General features: G+C 35.1%; 1 protein-coding gene across 3 annotated transcripts in view; it reads left to right on the plus strand.

Annotated features, from left to right (window-relative positions):
- The first annotated feature begins 12,086 nt into the window (after positions 1–12,086).
- LOC106870400 (pelle-like serine/threonine-protein kinase pik-1) overlaps positions 12,087–21,062 on the plus strand; it is a 32,479-nt gene continuing 23,503 nt past the window's right edge. For 2 of the 3 annotated variants that reach the window (XR_016243933.1, XM_014916450.3), the window contains exon 1: positions 12,087–12,189. Coding sequence is in view for 1 of the 3 variants with exons in the window: in XM_014916450.3 (XP_014771936.1) it covers positions 12,111–12,189 (79 nt within the window). In the remaining 2 variants the exon portion in view is untranslated. Of the gene's footprint in view, positions 12,190–12,689; positions 12,783–21,062 lie in introns of those variants that run through there. The other variant, XR_016243958.1, reaches the window with a different exon arrangement.

Below are 21,062 nucleotides of genomic sequence, written 5' to 3' on the forward strand. Positions count from 1 at the left end.
AAGTTATATGTAAAATCTTTATGTTCAATATTTGAAATATAAAAAAGCTAATGCTTGCTTCCTTTTATTTTGACATCTTATATTGCTTGAATGATTTATTTTTTACAAAAAATGTTATTCTCCTAAATAATATAAATATTTATAGAATATATCAGTTTGCAACCAAGTAAACTGCTACAATTATATGAACAAAAAGCTGGTGTGACTTTGAATTATTTCAAAATTTCTCTTTTTAATAGTAATTTTCTGTTAATTTTAAGATCTAAAGCTAAACATCATTTGGGTTTTGTATGTGCCAACTATTATTGTCTTGTAGTAAATTGGTTACAAATATTTTCATTTATATGTTTATTCATTAAATTATATTTCAAACTTGACCATATTAATTATAGGTGCCAAATGAATTAAAGACACTTAGAATTTTTTTAACAATATTTCAAACTTTATTTTCTAATCATTTTTTCATTTCACCAGTCAACAAATGAAAATCTTGAAAAACAGTTGTTCATTATCAGAATTTATACTGTACAGATAGTGTTAAATTATAAATATCTTATTTTATTAGAACGTTAGTATAATGCATAATTAAATTGCTTCTTTTTTTTATTTAATATAATTCACTTCAAAACACACTTCTTTTTGACAAGAATAGATTGCATGGAGCAAAAAACTGCTCACTTTTAAATATCAATGATCTCTATGACCAGCCCAATGCATATATGTTGAAATTTTAAATAATAAAAATATTTTTTAGAATTACTGAGAAAATTTCGTTATACTGGAAATTGAAACTTGTAATAATGTGAAATAGACAAAGCAAGAAAGAAAAACTGTTTTAGAACATAATCTTCTGCATACAGGCATCATCTATATGCAACCTAGATACCTCACATCAAACCAGTATTGTATTCTCCAACAGCAACAAGTCAATTGTGTCTCCTTTAACAGCACAAATATTCAGTCACTACACATATCAAGGAAACAGTTTTGTGCACCACACCCCTCTAGTCTTGGCCAACACCAAATCTTCATAACCTTTGATGCTCTCTCTCTTGGTGATCTCACATTTACAACATAGTAAAATCTATGTACTAAAGACTATCCTTTTTCAGGGCTAGAAAATACTTCAGCTCCAAATGATTGCACAAAGTACAAGTGAAACCCACAGTGGAATATTACTTCTACATTTAAGACAGTACTATTGCTTTATGTAAAAACTTCTAAACTACAACCAAAAAAAAGTTGACTGATTGGCAAGGAGTCACTCACCAATAAACTTGAGCCTCAAGTCCACAGATTTATGTCTCCTCACTCTACCTTTACATCACTACTACTATCAAGACTCCACCCAAGCCCTCAAGACACTTTCATCATTCCTCTTTTTATCATCCATATTATGTTTCCCTATCCAGATTCCATATTAAATCTGAATAAACGTTATACCCACTTCTTCTAGCTCTGAAGATCAGCCCTCTCAAATTCCTTTCTTTACCATATTTTTCCTGTCTTCAATGCCTGATACACATTCAAGCAGAACACCTCCCACTAGTCTAGAGGATGTACAAAGGTCATATACACAGCTCATTAGTCTTGATTAAATCATTTAAGAAAAAATGTGTTTTGATATCTTTGCATGTTTGAAGATATGATTTATATGTGTGTTTGCACATGTACACACACACTTATACATATAACTATTTAATGTCCACTTTTCCATGCTTACATGAGTCAGACAAAATTTGTTGAAGCAGATTTTCTACAGTCGGATGCCTTTCCTGTATGTGTGTATGTATGTAGAAGAGGTAGACCAAGGAAGACCTGGGACAAAGTGGTGAATACTAACCTCAAGATATTGAACCTCTCAGAGGAGATGATGGTGGACTGAGGTGAATGCTTTTATACTGTGCTTGAGGAGACCTATCTCAGTAGAGTTGAGTTCTGTCAAGCCTTCCCCACAACTCATCTTCTATTTTCTTCATTTCATGTTACATTGAACTGATATCTTCTGCATTCAACTCTTTCCTTATCTCTAATCATCTGTCACACTATTTTCACTGCATTTCTTATTCTGCCTCATATTCATGTTCACTTCACATCTCTCTCTCTCTCTCTCTCCAGGTAGGCAAGCCATGTATTCACCTCTTCAGCAAACACCTGCTCTTCTCTCTCTCTATCATAGTTTCTTTCTCTAGTCTGTACTCCACTCAGTTGAAGGGGTCTTTGTCTTGCAAGTTACTTGGTAACCTCACTAGTGTTGGTGCCACATAAAAAGTAGCCAATACTCTCTGTTAAATGGTTGTCATTAGGAAGGGCATCCAGATATAGAAACCATACCAAAACAGACATAGAACCTGGCAGAACTCTCTAGCTCATCTGTTCTTGTCAAACTGTCCAACTCATGTCAGCATGGGAAAAGGGACATTAAATGATGATGATGATCTCTTCTCAATTTCTATGTACCATTTCCATTCACAAATGCATTGTTTAGCATGAATTATAGTAGAAGATACTTGCCCAAGGTGGTGCTCAATGGGACCAATCCAAACCTAAAACCATGTTGTGAAAGGAGAACAAATGAGAAATAACAAAAATGATGAATAATGCTGGAATGAGAATGATATATATCAATACCTATATACATACATATATGCACACAAACATGACCAAAATGATGAATAGCAGACATGAAATAAGGGGAATCTAAGTGTGAGAGAATAGAGAGAAAATAGAGATAGCCAGGTTAAGAGGATGATAGAGGAGAGAGAGAGAGAGTATTGGGGAGGAAACAGTGATGGAGGTGGGAGTATTTGAAGAGAGAGTCAGTGATAGGCAGTTATATGTTGGTTGTTGGTAAAGAAATTGACTAAAAAATAGCATGGTTAATGCGATGAGAGAAGACAAAGTGATAGGAGGGAGATAGGATAATAGACGTGCAAGAGAGAATTATGTCTGTCAACAATGAGTGATAGAGGAGGACGAATATGAGAGAGGATGGCAAGAAAGAAAGTGAAGGATGCCAATAAAGATGAGTGCTAGAAAGAGAGAGAGAGAGAAAGAAATTATTACGAATTATGAGTGATTGGCTAACAAAGGAGAAAGTAATGTAAGAGAAGATGATGGCCAGCAATAAACAAGGATGATGGTAAGAGTACTGGATGTGGACAAATTCAATGCCATCCTTCATTACACAGCTGGTGTGATGATAGAGTGATATAATGATGGTGAGGAGGAATGAATACATGCAGATCTTATGCTATTCCTCATAAAACTTTTGTGAGAAACTGGATGTAAGATATTGTGTTGTTGAAGATTTCTTTTGGATTTTGGCAGCATAAGTAGAATGAGAAAGCTTCAAATGATTAAAACTGTATTACAATATCAAATTTCTGAAAGATTATCTCTTGCATTATGGTGTCTGCCACCTTTATATATGTATGTCTATGTTTTATATTTCCTTGAGTTCTTTCTGTAATGAAAGGGTTGATTTCAAACAAAATAACAGACCTCAGTCATAGGAATTTAAACAACATGCTAAACTTTAGAAAATGCTTGCATATCATTGAAAGAGGTTGTTGAATGAGGAGAATGCTTGGGAATGAAACTAACCCAAGTAGACTCATCAGTGGGATCAGCTATACAATCAAATTAGCCATTAAGAATATTAATAGAAGAAAAACAGCTGAAAATATATAGCAAATTAGGATATGCACTAGTTATTTGCATAGTCAATTGGGTTGTACAGGAAGGATCAAACCTTAATGACTGGAGTACAGAAATATCATCAACTGTTACAAGGGTGATTAGGAAGAAATTTAGCTTACCTGTGATGCAATTTGGGTCTGTGAGTTTATTGATGCTTTCATTGTATTGAGACTGCAAAAGTTCTTAGTAAAAAACAAGCCACTATAACTATCATCTATTGATTAGGAAATGACCTTTCTGTTACTTTCATAACTTTGTCTATCAATTCAGTGCTGTTGTAATTGCCTTTTCTAGAGCATCTCCTTTGTCTTAGTAACAGCTGATACTTAAATTTTGTACATTCATTCTTTCAACTGATTGGAGGGCTCCCTAGAAGTCAATAGTCTTTACTACCTAGGTAACAAAATTAACAATGGAGTATGGTGTTCCAAAAGTATAGTAGTCAGAGCAACAATGCTGTGGAAAAAGTTCCTTCTAGTTGGACTACTTTGTTCTTCTTTATGCATCAATACTAAGAATATTTACTTTGAAAGAATTGGCAGTAATGTTGCATTAAAGACAAATGCACATTGAGAACTAGGGACAAACAAAGTGACCATTTGATCTCTTAAATTAGCTTTCAATATTGCACATTAATTCCTAAGAATACTACATACCCAACATTTTAGAATAGTTTATGGATCTCATGTCTATATGAATCTAATTTCATAACATTTTTTGCTTTTGATGAAGATTCAAACTAAAGGCTTCCCCAAATTAACTGAAAGCAATCTTACATATCTGTCAACAGTTTCACAATCTGTAATAGCAAGATCTTAATGGTAACTTAGTAAAATTTTAACAACCAGTTAGCTAGTCTAAAATTTTAACAACCAATTAGGTAATCTAAAATTTTAACCTCTAGTTCTGTATCAAAATTACAAATTTGGTAATACAATATCAGCAGCCATTAAAAATGCTTGAGATACTGAATATTAGCATACCTAATTATGATAGACTTTTATTATTGAATACAATTATCTTATTTTTAATATAAAGATATATACTGAAATGGTGATTGGTTGTCAGCTTTATAGTGATAAATGTTTGAAATGAAATTGTAATAAAAATCTAAACAGGGAACAGCAAATAAATAGCTGTTAAAGCAAAGTAGTTTTATATTCTAAAAAGAAATAAAGATTATATTTTTGATTTAAGAAAGCAAATCATTGATGTAAATAAACAGTTCAAGAGTGTAGCATCATCTCCACTCAGTTTCTTTCAAGTAACTAATATACACCTCTTCTACTCTAACAATATTGATCCACTTCAGTTTTTTTTTATTAACATGAAACCAAAAGGACGTGATATTTTGTGAGTGCATGAGAGCTAGCAGGGTTAATCATACAAGGTGTGTTCAAAATGTATCCAACCTTTAGGCATAAAAAAATAATTTTGTACATTTTATAAATTTTTTTTCATCACCTTCAAAATGCTCTCCTTGGGAGTTCATGCATTTTTGGAATGCTATGGAGTTCCGCCATCACTTTTCTCATAATTTCTTCTCACACCTCAAATTGCTTCCATTTCAACATGGCTTTCAGTTTGGGGAAGAGCCAGACACAGAGCCAAGTCAGGAGAGTAGGGAGCCTGTCAAACAAGTAGTGTTGTTCTTTATCAGGAAAGCTTGGATTATGAGGTGTGTTCAAAAAATATTCAACTTCATATTTTTATCAACACTCTCCACATGCACATATTTTGTTATTTATTTCAGTAATAATTTCCAAATGGCTCTGTAGATTACTTGGAAAATGGTGATAGCCTGCATCATAAAAATCAGTCTATAAATTTTAACAGAACAGGTAATTTATTTGCCAAGTGGTGTGCAGAATATATTGTTTTAATGCATTTGTTTTTGTTGTAAGAGTGAGATAATGGAAGTAAAAAAAAAAACTGAAGTTGAAGAATTGATTTGGAGATGGGTAGCAATGCAACAAGAAAGGTGTAGGACAAGAAACCAAAGAGGAAAGCTGAAGGAGAAGGTTCAGAAAGTTAGTTTTGTAAATATGTACAATACCTCAAATAAATACAGTGACAGATTAAAATTTTGAGGTGGAAAGGGACAATACCTCAAAGAATCATGAAGATATATAGCTACAATGACAACAAAGTATTGTTGAGTGAAGAGAGGTGAGCAGGGAGACTGATAAAATAATACCTAAAAGATATCAGTGATACAGGTACAGTCATGATAACAAAGTATTATATATCAGGCACAAAGTGGGATGAGAGAGCATGCACACACAATTACATCCATACACAGTCACAGACAAACACTTGTGCACATTTTCTCAGATTTTCATTTCAGAACATTAAAGGATCAACTGAATTGTTACCATTAGTTGTAGTCCATACGAAATAATATTTTTTGAAGATCAGTACCTTGTTTAAACTTTGTTTGGTTAATAGTCTGCTTATTAGAAACAAAGTACTTTGCTTGCCTAATTTTTCCAAAGTAAACTATGACAATAATGGTACATAAGACTGGACTAAATAAAGAATTAAAACTTAAACAAGTTAATCCTTTATTATTGTTATTGTTTTTCTTTTTTCTGTTTTGACAAATAAGGTACTTTGTTTCCAACAAGAAAAATATAAGCAAAATTCTAATTTCAAACCTTTGTTTTTACTCTTGTTTCAGTCATTTGACTGCGGCCATGCTGGAGCATCGCCTTTAGTCAAGAAAATCGACCCCCTGGACTTATTCTTTGTAAGCCTAGTACTTATTCTATCGGACTCTTTTGCCGAACCGCTAGGTTACGGGAACGTAAACACACCAGCATTAGTTGTCAAGCAATGTTGAGGGGACAAACACACACACACATATATATATATATACATATACATATACACGACGGGCTTCTTTTAGTTTCTGTCTACCAAATCTACTCACAAGGCTTTGGTTGGCCCGAGGCTATAGTAGAAGACACTTGCCTAAGGTGCCACGCAGTGGGACTGAACCCTGAACTATGTGGTTGGTAAGCAAGCTACTTACCACATAGCCAATCCTTGATATCTTTTTTATAAATATTATAGAAATGATACCTGACAGCAAAAATACAGAAAAATGTTTCCAATGAAAATACCTGCATTAAAAATTGTTACTGTGAAAGCATTTATAGCAAAAGTAAATGCCATAGATTACCCTATGGTGATGTTTATGGTAAAAATACCTGTAATAAAAGTTTACAACTGATTCTCAAGCAACCAGTGTGCACAAACTGGCTCCATTTAAGTCCTGCCTGTACTTCATTAATACCATAATGGAGTATTACTAAGATAGAAACTATTTTGTTGTGAGAGAAAAGCATAGTTCAATGTTATCACTATCATGCTGAGCAAAATACAAGATGACACAGCCTCAGAGTTGAGGAATAAGGATTGAAGATGTAAAACTATAGAATAGCACCTGTCTTTTCTCGCCATACCCAGTGGAGGACTTTTCTGTCGACAGCTGGTGGTCCCACAATTTCTTGCTGAACAACCTTCACAGATTGTTAAGATATGTTAAAATGAAATATATCAGATATATATAAGGATCTCTTCCATGGACCCTATAATCGATTTTTTTCAACAATCTGAGTATGCCATGAAGTTTCCAGACATGAGTTCTATTCACATGTCAAGTTTCATCAAAATCGATAAAACGATGTAGAAGGAGTTAGCTAACAACTCCACAAACACACCCACAGACAGAATTTCCCGCATATGTAGTAGATATATATCAAAAGTGGTCACTGTTAATCGAAGAGTTAACTTCGTTAACTGTTAATTTTTTTTAAATGTAACAGAAGTTATTGATAAACCGTTGACATTAATTTTTATTACAGAAAAAAACAAAAAAATCAGTTTTTGCTCTAAAACCACCGAAAAAACCTTTAAAATGTGCCAAAACTATAAAATCAGCCTTTTTAAGAGCTTTAGAATCCAAAAAGTATAGTTTTTTTTTTTTTCTTAGAGTTAAAAAATGCTGATTTTATAGTTTTGGCCCTTCTTTTCGGTTTTTAAAGGCTTTTAGAGCCAGAAAAGGGTTAAAAAATAAACTCAAATGAAACACAATATTAGTATTAGACTATAAAAGTTTATTGATAAAGTGGCCGTAAAAAATGAAAATAAAAAATATGAAAAACACGATATATACATAATCAGTGTTGCCAACTTAAAATCACAATTTTATGCTAAATTTCAGTAGAAAAAATACCAAAGAAATGCTAAATAAGAAAAAAAACTGCTAAAGACTAATTATATTAAAAAGCTTAATTTTTATTTACTTTCTTTAATTATATTCAGCATTCTTGAATTTCACTGATTTTATCACTTTCAGCTGCAGTGCCTAGGTCTTGACTTCTGTATACATTCAACGTCCCAATCTTGTTAATCATGTGTTTTGGAATATCAAAGTTTTTGCAACATTTGCATTATCTTCTCAGGCCATATTTTATAGACAGTATTGGTCTAAGCATAGGAAGATGTATTTTGTCTTTCAATTTTGATTTGATTACACCCTGAACAACCACTCAACTTCTGCATTTGAGTTTGGCAATGTCAATAGATTAATGGCAAAATTTGCAACATCTCTAAAAGGATTTCCTCCAGTAGCATCTTTATATTCCAAGACTTCCAGCCAGAATGCCTCAGTATTAGACGTATTTGTCCTAACTAAATGAATGCTATTAAACTGAATTTCAATTAAAGCAATTTTTTTCTTCATTTAAATGCATTGCTTCTAGGACAGGTAAAATTGGCTCTTTGAAATGCTGCAAAATATTCTCTACTGAAAAACATTTGATATTCCTCAGTATATTAATATTTTCTGGCAAACAGTGCTTGAGCTCTTTATAAAGGCAGAGTAAAAATTGTTGTGCTCTTTTGCGAATATTATTTTCTTCGGTGGCTGTTACAGTCTTCTTGATAATCATTTCTGCTATCTTTCTCTTGAATCTGTAGCCTAAATTTGGTTTAGGATCCAAAAATTTTTCAATAAAAGGATCAGAATCAAGAGGATCAATTCTACATGTTGGCAACACTATCATATTAGCAACAGATTTGATCAAATTTGAAAGATCTTCAAGTAAATTTGTTTTGTCAACTGTTTGATTCAAACAGTTTACTCACTTTCTGAACATGTTTTAAAATTGGATGCAAAAATAAAAGGTAAAGTTCATTACTAGGATCACAAAACATTTCATGTAATGCTTGTGCTGTAAAGCATTTTTCCTTTGTAGTTGTAGTTTGGAAGTGAGTTTGCAATTCAAACCATTGGCTTAAAATTCTATTTACAGCTGGTTCTGTTGACAGCCACCTAGTTGTACAAGAATTCACAATCTTCAAAGGCTCTTTATCATTGATAGAAAGGTAAAATTGTTTGTAGGCACTTTGTCTTGTTGAAGAATGAGAGAACCACTTATAGGTTTCAGATACTAAAAATTCCAAATTTATGGGCACCATCTTGTTGATATGCACATGAAACAAGGCATTGTTGCTCATATCAATCCCCAGACCACAAACTGTACTTGACTCTGGGATTGCTGCTCCTCTTGGTCCAAAGTATTGTCATTGTGGAATGTTAGTACAAGCTAGCTGATAGCAGAGGGCTTGGAATTTTCCTGCATTATACGTCATGCCTAAAGAAACTCGTGTTCCTCTCTAAACGCATCCTCCAAGCATCATCTGATATTTCTGTGAGGTGTTATGCTAACAAAGTCAAAAACTTCCTTGTCAATGATTCAGCACCCTACAAACTCTTAAAAGCCACAGGCTGAGAAAATGTAATTTACTGAGAGTAATATCAGTGCCTTGATTCATTCACTAACAGATGTAGTAAACTTCACCCCAGGCTTAAGGATACATAATGGAGCAAATGAATCAGTAATGGTTGCATCTTATTTGAGGTATCTTCCTTTAGCTCCAAGACAAACAGTGAGCCCATTAGGCCTCTTGCCATCATTCCTGGACAATCCCACAGACTCCAGCATTGATAATCCTAGCAACATAATAACTTATGAAGACTCTGGATTTGAGGGGCTTATCACAATACCTCATTCCTCTGCACACATCAACTTCAGTTCTGAAGGTAATGGGATGACTAAACAAACCACTGATGCTTGCCACTGACAAAGCATTAATCCAGTCTTCAGAAACTTTGTCACTTACAGAAAGTAGGTAGCACTTTGAGTATTGAATAGATTGATGAAAATAAATAAATAAATAAATAAAATGTGCTTTGATTGCAAATTGTGCCAGACTCAGTAAGTCAATATCCTTTGCTCTGGAAGAAACAATCCAAGACCCATCTACAGTTGTAGAGCTTCTTTTGTCTCTCTGTTGGAGCTAGTTCATGTTGGAAAGGAGAGAATATTGCTGACCACTGAGAAGTAATTGTGAATGGAAGAAATGAAAACAGAGAGAAAGAGAGGAACATTTAGGCAGCCCCAACCCAAATCGTTTTGCAACATTGCCTGGACAAGGGATACCAAAGTGAGCTTTGGAGTTTCTCAAGAATGGGCATGTCAAACAGTTGCATAGACAGCAAGAATTTGTAATGTGGCTGTGGTAAGAAGCTTGCTTTCAGTATAACGTTTATTAGTCAAATTGTTGGTTTTGTGAGTAACACATGTGTTTTTTGGCTGTCTTAAAAAATATCCATTTTTCTGAAAGTTATGATCATCCAAAGTCTATGGGGGCAGGAATCTGTAGTTATGCCCGATTAGCCATAGCTACAGATTTCTGTCCCCCCACCAACATTAGATTGTCATAACTTTCAGAAAAATGGATATTTTTTAATGAAATTTTCTACGAATATGTGTTATATCATGTAGATTCTAAATATACAAAATTTCTTTTGAGGAAAGTGTTTTAGGAGGAGGTGGGGTGGGAAATTTCGGAAAATTCACCAGAGTCCACTTCAGTTCGTCTTAACTTCCAAGAAAATGGATTTTTTTAATGAAATCCTCTACAGATATACCGCGGACTATGTAGATTTCGAAGACAAAAGAATTTCGGGGAAAACAATCGGGGGTTATTTTTGAGAACCATTCTCCACTCAGGGGTGTTTCGGAACAAGTCGTCCATATTTGTTTCATTTTCTCCGTTTTGTGCGTTTGTGCATCCGTAGATTTCTACACGCGCGCACACATGCAACTAACAAGTTCACTATCATGTTTATTATAGAGATTATGTAGCAAATTATACTTTACACGTCTACATTTAACTGTGCGTGTATATACCTTATTTTTGCTACTAGTGTCTTCTGCCTTTCTATTAGAAATGTTTATCTGAGAATTTACTTAAAGTGAAAAAAAAAATCGTATGCAACAGATAAGTCGTCTTAATAGCATATTTCTGTGTACCAGACCTTTAGCTGTTATTTTTAGCATAACGAGTTTTCTGGTGAGGGATTCATTTGCGTTCATTGCCTGTTTGTTGCTTCAGTAGAAATTTACGGATGCACAAACGCACAAAACGGAAACAATGAAACAAATACGGACGACTTGTTCCGAAACACTCCCGAGTGGAGAATGGTTCTCAAAAATAACCCCCAATTGTTTCCCCACAAAATTCCTACATAGTTCGAGGTATATTTGTTGAGGATTTCATTAAAAAATATCCATTTTCCTGAAAGTTAAGACGAATTGGACTCCGGTGAATTTTCCAGAATTCCCCACCCCCTCCTAAAACACTCCCCACTAAATTTTTGTATCTTCGGAATCTACATGATATAATACATAATCGTAGAAAATTTCATTAAAAAATACCTATTTTTCTGAAAGTTATGATCATCCAAATTCCGTAGTTATGCCAGGAATTATTTGTGGAAAATTTCATTAAAAAATACCCATTTTTCTGAGAGTTAATACGTAACAAAGCTGACTCGTGGGGATTTACAGAAACTCCACACCGCACCAACAAACTTCGATATATCGTAATCTACACTATCCGAAGCGTATTTGTAGAAAACGTCATTAAAAAATACCCATCTTTCTGAAGTTATGAAGAAACGAAATCGATGGGGCACTCTTGTGTAGGTATGCGGTAACTAAACACTCGACACGTGCGGGAGTCGCTCTGTTTATTTTTTGCATTCACGAAATACTTCATGAAATAAGTTTTCTAAATTTGATGAAGGCCCCTGCCTGAATCGTTACGTCTTTCCTCTTCCTCACGGCAAAGAAATATCTAAAACGGTTTGTCAGTTCGCCTCATGGTCCCAACGAATGATTTAGATAGTATAAATATAAATTCTGTGACTACGATAACAGGAAGAAAGACTTCAATAAAAATGATTAACAGAGCTGGTCGACGATTGGTCAAACCACTTGATGACGTCTATCACAAAATTCCTATTTATTTATTGAAAGTAATATTTAATCATGTTGCTGGCGAATATTCCATACCCGATTGTCTTGGAAATATCAACGTTAGATTTTGATGGTGGATGGAAAAAAATTGGTAATTTTGAAACTTATCCATTTTTATTATTTACTAAATAGTGTTTTTGTTGACATTTTTTGTTTTTTTGTTTTTCGAGTATACCAAATAGATGGTTGGGTGATGGAAGGTATCAAAACATGTATTTGGCCATATCGACTTCTGACTTATTCAAGACCTGTCCTTTGATAGAAATATACATTAATCAAACAAAAAAGTAAACGTTTAAAACAGATATTACTGTTAAATATGTATTGTTTGTTTTCTAATGAAGTCCATGCGAGCTTAATAAGTTAGGGGAAGTAATTCAGATAAACCCTTTAGGAGTTGATTTTTACGTCTTTTACAATTGTTGTTGATTATTCCCAGGTCAGTTAGTCCTAATGGAAAAAAACTTGTGACCATCCCAGTTTTATTGGTCAGGCATAGTGGGTTTTTTTTTACATTTTTTAAAAAGAATGTGGGGTGTAATTTTGGCTATTACAGATGGTCATGTAACAACGTAGAAGTTTCCTCACAGACTGGAAGAAAACTTAACTCATCTGACGTTATTTGGTAGTGGTCACGATTTCTATGTATATTTGGCGGAGGTCTGGAATAGCTTGCCCACAAAAGTTAGATTTTCTCCGGTTTGAGGGAGATTTTTCAGTTTTTTTTTTTTTATCATACTGCCTTATATTTTGCCTTCTTGAATTTTGGCTCCTCGTTCTTCCATCTCTTGTCCTAACTACATGCCGGAGCCTATCCCAATTATTATTCTCACAAAACGAATTTCTTATCACCATGCCCTTTTGTTGCCATTTCTTCTCAGTTCATAAATATATGTTCGTAAAATTTGCCGTAGATTCCGTTCGTGATCTTAAAATATATCCCAATAAAATCCTCTTCTTGAAAGTAAAACCAGCCGAGTCGTTCGGCGAAATTCTGTTTTAAGCACAGCATGTAACACCTCATAACTTCTTTTATTTCTTGGAATTTTCAGAAAAGTTTTGCGAATTTGTATTCTACACACGGTAACTCATACGATTATGCAAAAACCAAAATCAAAGGTCCAGATGGACTATATGTAATCTGAACCTTTCCCCCCTTAGTGGGATTCCATAAAAATAAAAATAAAATAAGGGGGGGGGGGGAAGGTTCAGATTACATATAGTCCGTCTCCGCCAATAAATTTTTTTTTTTCATAGGCGCGTGATTTCATTTGTGTAGAATACAAATTCGCAAAAATTTCCCCCCCTTATTTATTAATTTTTTTTACGGAATCCCACGTTTTAAGCTATGGAGATTCTGATTCTGTAAAAAAATTTTTTGAAAAATTTCAATCCCCCCCCCCCCACCAAGCAGGCTATTTACATGCTAGAAATAACAGCCAAATCTCACAAAACTAGTGTTAGGGTTAGGGTCAGGGTTACGGTCTGAAACATAGGATTCCGTAAAAAAAAAAAATTTTAAAAGGTGGGGTATACCCAGATTACATATACTCCATCTCCACTAAAAAGAGTTATGGGGAGTTACATGGTGCGTTTAAAGCAGAATTTCGCCACTCGTTCTTTATATGAGAGTTCCCTCAATCGATAAGTTCTGTGATTTCGTCGTTCATTTTCTACCATTTCCATAACCATTATGTCGTACGAGCACCAGACCTGGTTAGCATATTCCAGTTGCAGCCTCACCATTATTGTATACAATATCTTTACATTTCTTCATCTATTAGATTGAATGTTCTTAAATCCTACCAGTGGTGGTGTCTTTATTTTCTCTTCGAAGTGCTTTCACCAAACCTCACATTGCTTTTTATGTTTTTTCTTTGTGCTTTTTCCTTCATTCAGCTTATTTCAAATTGTGCTGTTATTCTTATTATTCTCACAAATCCACATTACTTGGATGGAAAGCCGCTTCTCTTACCAATTTTAGCTTTATTCAAGTTCTGTTGCATTCAAAAACACTAGTGCTGATGCCACCAAAACAACACTCAGCCATAGAAACCATACCAAAACAGACACTGGAGCAAGACAGCATCCTTCAACCCATTGGATCCTTTCAACTCATTGAACTCATGCCAGCTTGGAAAATGGATGAAAATGATGATGATGATTGTACAGAGGTCAGATGTGGAGACATGCCCCTTTGCAAAATAAAGACAATCTACCTATATACAGTTGAAGAACTGCAACCTAGGTTTGCTTAGGTCACCTCATAATCCTGACTGCCTCCATTTCTATGTTCAGTGGACTTTATGTCTAGAGGTTTAGAAATGCACTGCAAGAGAGCAAACAACAACATGGACAACAGATTCCAGAAGCTGTTATTTCCAAAGCACCAGTTTCAGCTTCAAGGATAACTAAAAAAAATTCTCTGTTACTTGTAGTGTTCAACTCTTGAACACTACATAGTAAGAAAGCACCTGTGCTCCACTGGCGGTTAAGATGTAACAGTCCATAGCCCTGTCAAGTGATTTTCACCAATGCTCTATTGCTTGCATGCTTCACAAAACTGGAGCCCATCTCGCAAATCTGCACTTCATTTTGTACTTAAATATTGCAGTTTGTCCAAGTTGTCCACCAGTGCCTCACTGGCTGTTTAAAACACTGTTAATTTCATACATTCCAAAGAGAAGTTAAGCCCCTCTTCAAATATTCTCCTTGCCTTTAGTGCTTGCCACAAATAGTGGTACCTAGCAGAGGTACTACTAGTTGTGATCAGAGGAGGAGATCCCTGGTCATTGACTTCTGATATTGAGTACAAGACACTTTAAAAAGTATGTTACATGTGAGTCACTTCACTAATGTAAGTTGGAAGGAATGTCTCCTATATGTAACGTGTTCGAGTTGTAACATAATGTGTGTAGTTAACAGTTTTTGAAGACAGTTCATAGAAAGAATCCATTTTCAATGATTTCTTAGAGAGGCATGAATAAAGAATATTCAGAAGGCAAGTTTATAAAACATTGAAATTTATTTGGTAGTGTAATGAGTGCCAGCAAGTGATAACAAGAATTAATCTTGCATATGAATGGGAACCAAATATATGTGTATGTGAGACAGGAAACAAATCACATGGCTTACTATATACACAGGTCTATATGAAGCAGAGTGGAAACTGATATTAATCAAATGAGTTGCATGTAGTTCGTGGTGGACACAGAAAATGTGACATGTCGAAGAAAATGATGTTGCTTCTATGCCGTCAAATCTGCAACTAGTTTGAAACTACCTCTTGCTGTTTTATTCATATGCCTCCAGCTCTGATTGGCTGGAATCTTCCACAGCACAACTGAACTATGTCACAGCAACAAAATAGATCTTTCCTGTCTTGCTACAAGTCCTTTTCTTTTAGCTACCCTTAGACCTACAACTGATGATGTAACTAGTAGTGCTTTGGCACCAGCAACCTCTGGAATCTGCTGTTGCCTTACTTTCTTTCTCTGCATTTTTAACTTCTTTGAGCATAAAACCCTCAAATGGCTCTTACTGCTGCTTGTTTAACAGCTGGATTTTCTTTTCTGCAGCATCAGTGTTATTGCTTTTCTTTTTGTATCTATAGCAAATAACTCTGTTGTATTTGAGGTTCATTAGGATTTTGTAGAATCCCATACAGAATCCTCCATATACATAACACTTAATCACATATATTTTCTGCTCGCCTCAGGGTCAATATTGTAAATAGTGTTCTTTGCCACAACCATTGTGTTGCTCTGTACCATGTACTGCAGCATTAGTTTATGGACAACCAATTCTAGTTGTCTTGCTGCTGATTCCATACATCACTTTAAATCATTCTCCATTTTATGAATAAATTCATATATTCTATTCTGAAGTATTACACTAAGAAAATTGAATGCCAAGTTCTTTCAAAACTGCACAAAATGTTTTGCAAATTATACAAAAGACTTAAGAGTCCAATTGCACTAAGCAAAACTAAGTGACCTAGAACAAGCTATGAAGTTGCAAAACTTTAGACAAAGGAATATTTTGGTAATTGAAAATAAATTTTTGTGAGTAATTTTCTTTAAGCTATTTATAGAAATACTTTAGATCATATTTCACATCGAAATAAAAAAAATATCTTGTTTGGTTTACATTTATAAAATTTTTGCAATGTTTAATATATATATATATCATCATCATCATCATCATCATCATCATCATATATATATATATATATATATGGGCCTCATGGAGGCAGTGTGGCTGATGATGGTGTTACGGAACCAGCACCTGTGCTGGTGGCACATAAAAAGTACCTTTTGAGCATTGGGCCTCACAGAGGCAATGACTGAGACCTTCAGCAATATGCTGTACTTAAGTAGAAGACCCACCAAGCCAAGTGAAATCGTAGTTGTGACAGATATTGGTGTCATGGAACTAGCACCCATGCCAGTGGCACGTAAAAGCATGCATTATACACTTGGAGTGGTTGGTGTTAGAAAGGGCATTCAGCTGTAGAAACTATGCCAAATCAGACTGGGGTCTCGTGCAACCCCTCAGCTTGCCAACCCTAGTCAAACTGTCCAACCCATGGACAATGGACATTAAATGCTGATATATCCTTTTGCTTCTGTTTTTATTCTTGATAAAGTAGTTCATCATCATCATCATCATCATCGTTTAACGTCTGCTTTCCATGCTAGCATGGGTTGGACGATTTGACTGAGGACCTTGAACCAGGTGGCTACACCGGTCTCCAATATGATTTGGCAGTGTTTCTACAGCTGGATGCCCTTCCTAATGCCAACCACTCCAAGAGTGTAGTGGGTGCTTTTACATGCCACCAGCACGAAGGCCAGTCAGGCGGTACTGGCAACGACCACGCTCGAAATGGTGTATTTTACGTGCCACCTGCACAGGAGCCAGTCCAGCGGCACTGGCAACGATCTCGCTCGAATGTCTTTTCACGTGCCACCGGCACAAGTGCCAGGAAGGCGACGTTGGTAACAATCACGCTCAAATGGTGCTATTTACGTGCCACCGGCACGGAAGCCAGACAGCTGCTCTGGCAACAATCACGCTCGGACGGTGCTCTTAGTGCTCCACTGGTACAGGTGCGATCACGATTTTGCTTTCGCTTGCCCCAACAGGTCTTCGCAAGCTGAGTTTAGTGTTCAATGAAAGAGACGTTGGCATGGGTGCCAGTCGTGAAATTTAGTTCGATTGTGATTAAATTTGACGACTGGCACCCATGCCAACGTTGAATTTTATCAATTGTTGTAATAAGGTAAATACAATCATAAGCAATGTCTTCTTCTTTAGTGATTATTGTAGATATAAAATTGTCTCCTACATGACAGTTTTATCTATCTAGTGACTTAAAAAACAATAACTAGGATATAATGATCTTGACTATAGCCCATCCTTTACAAAAAATATTACGTCATTATTTGATATACTGTACCACTTATCTAGTTGAAAGAAAAACCAAAAAAAACCCAAGTTACTTTGAATATTGTAGCATATAGTTTTCTGTTGTTTAGTGCAATGGTTCTCAAACTTATATAAGGTCAGCACCCACTTTCACTAAATGTCTTATGGTGAAAAAAAAGAACAGATTTTTTTTTTTCAAACAAAAACTAATTTTATGGTTTACTTTCTCATTCAGTATGTGCCACTTTTTAGATGTTTACGTTGGCTTATGCCACCTATTATGTTTTCTGTCCACTGATTACACAGTGGTCTACTTGAATTTTAATCCCACAAAATTTTTTTTTTTGTATATGTGTTTAAAATATAAATATTGTACCTGATTTAACACTTTAACATTCAGATTTCTTTGTCAAATGTACAGCTTATTTATTCACATTGTTTTGAATTAGCCATACATTATCTTGTAGCTTCAAGATTTCAATTGTGTGCTTCTATATTTTTAGAATGACATTGTTGGGTAAGTGTAAGAGGTTGGATCTGGTCAATTTTAACCTTAAAATGGTAGAATATTTGAGCTGGATATGGCCAAATTAAATGCTAAAAGGTTAAACATTTCATTTTTGAGAAATATAATGAACTCACTCTAGATGCCCAGTATCCTCTTAACATTTACTGTTCCCTTATGAGCTCATAATCCCTGCCAAGAGAGCACTACTGCCCAGGTTAAAAATCACTGATTTAATGGAATAATATCTCATTAATTGATGGAATGTAAAATAATGAAATGGAGTTCTTCTATAATCATTTAATATCAAGGATGCTATAAGGGTGTTAATCTAAGCTCAGCACTTGACTGATACTTTGTTTTATTGCCGTGGAAGGATGAAAGGCAAATTGACATATCATCATCATTGTTTAACGTCCACTTTCCATGCTGGCATGGGTTGGATGGTTTGACTGAGGACTGGTGAGCCAGAAGGCTGCACCAGGCTCAATCTGATCTGGCAAAGTTTCTACAGCTGGATGCCCTTCCTAATGCCAACCACTCCAAGAGTGTAGTGGGTGCTTTTACGTGCCACTGGCACAAGGGCCAGTCAGGTGGTTCTGGTAATGACCATGCTCAAAAGGTGTTTTTTACATGCTACCTTCATGGGAACCAGTCCGTTGGCACTGGCAACGATCTCGCTGGAATGTTGTTTTTCATATGCCGGTAAGGCGACGCTGGCAATGATCACGCTCGAATGTGCTTTCAACGTTCCACTGGCACGAGTGCCAATCAGGCGGTACTGTCATCGGCCACATCAGCAATTTTGATTTGATTTCACTTGCTTCAATAGGTCTTCGCAAGCAAAGTTTGTTGTCTAATGAATGAGGGGTACTCATAAGTGGGGTGGTTACACCATATATATATATATCTTAATAATTTAGAGAAGAACCACCAAAATGCAATTCAAACAATGAAGGAGATCAGACACCATCAAGAAAAACGTACTCTACAAAATATTAGATTAAAAATTTAATTCAGTTTAGTAAATTTATAAAAACGAAAGTGAATAATAGACTACGCGCGTTTTGTGGCCACATAATAGTGGAAAAGATCTGTGCAATATACAATAAATCGATCAAGATAAGTTCCACTCAGAATGAGGACACTCTTCAGGTCTTGTAAATTCAAAAAACGTATAATATTTAAAAATACAAATAAAATAAAATAGGAAAAAGTAGAAATATCTGTTTAGGAAAGCAATTATTAGTACAATACATAAAATGTCAAGGTTTTATAATAATAATCATCTGTCAAGTTAAAGGCATAATTCATCTAATGAAGAAATATTTTCTGTGGATTAAGAATAGGAAAACATATAAAAAGATAGTGTTATTAACTATCCTTTAACTAGTTTTGGTCATATCATTATTTCTGTTCTATTTTAACAAAACTGTCCGACGAACGGGAATGTGAAACTCTGAGTAACAGCGTTTGTTATATTTCTGCTGCTTTTAAATAAGGCATATTACTCTACCTCTGGTATTTGAGTACTCTTTTTTCCACCATGTTTCACATTTATGTGCTTACTCCGGTATATATATATAGAGAGAGAATTAATTGTTAAAGGGGATAACAAACACCAAGGCAAGGTAAACATCTCAAGTTGTATAAAATATTAGATAAAAATTCAAAGTCTTACAGCTGTTTCTGGGATATCCTGTCATCAGAGACGAATAGGGAAAATGAAAATGGTATATATTAATAAGATTATGACATAGAAGAAGGGAGAAAAAGAATAAGGAGATGGAAAAAAGGAAGAAAAAGAAGCATAAAAGTTTATAGTTCAACTTTCCGAAGTTATAGAAACAAAAGCATGAGTCCTTAGGTGCAATCCTGCATAGATCCATGAGCAGACTTACGCTCATGGATCTTCGCTCAGGATCTACACATGTAAGGAGTCATGCTCTTGTTTCTATAACTTTGGAAAGTTGAACTGTGAGCTTTTATGCTTTTTTTTCTTTCTTTCCATCTCCTTATTCTTTTACTCCCTTCCCCTATGTCGTCATCTCATTAATATATACCATTCTCATGTTCCCTATTTATCTCTGATGACGGAATATTCCATACTTGGGGATATCCCAGAAACAGCTGTAAGACTTTGAATTTTTTTCCACTGCATTGGAAATTACTATCTCGGCTATAACCTTGGAACCCTAGTAATCCATTACAACACTTACCTAGTGTACCTAATCATTTAGATCACCTGTGAACTAAACCCCCATACTTTGTAGATAGATAAGATAGATAGATAGATAGATAGATAAACAAAGGCATGTGAGAGGTGAGAATACAATGGCCAATATTAGATGGTATTAAATAGTGGTATGAGAGTACAAGATGGGTGATGTGAGGTGATGGCTCTGGTGAAGGGGAAACATAAGTGTTGGGGATGGAATATTGCATCTCTGCTTTCAGCTAATTGTTATAATTACAGCAGCCAAGGCAGTGCTATAGTTAGAAGAGTGATGGATGGGTAAGTGTCAGGAAATGGGTTGTGGAGACAGCTTGAATGTGAGAACATAAAACAATATGCTTTTAGAACCACTTTGCAAGGGTGAACAAGTCTTCTCAAGTATGGTGAATCATCAGTCATCTTGGTTGTTTTTCATTTCTTCTGTGGGACTCAACATCCTGAAATCGGTCTTCACCACTTCATCTCATATCTTCCTAGGTCTCTTTCTTTCACTGGTTCCATCCATATTTAGCAATCAGCACTTTTTTTTTTATGCAAGTGTTGTCATCCATACACATTAAATGACCACTTCAATCGATGCCTCTTGAACTCATTTATTCTCCTAGTATATCCGCACTTTGTTATCTATACAACTTTGCTGTTTTCTAGTCTTCACACATTTTCTACATTCACAGCTCATATTCCACTACCATGTAATATCACTATTCATTTACATCATACAACCTGCCTTTCATTCTCAGAGAAAAGTCTTTTGTTACCAACAAAAGTATAGCTCTCTGAACATTCTCTAGCT

Source organism: Octopus bimaculoides, chromosome 1 (genome assembly GCF_046866305.1).
Source record: "Octopus bimaculoides isolate indiv1 chromosome 1, ASM4686630v1, whole genome shotgun sequence".
Lineage (NCBI taxonomy): Eukaryota > Metazoa > Mollusca > Cephalopoda > Octopoda > Octopodidae > Octopus > Octopus bimaculoides.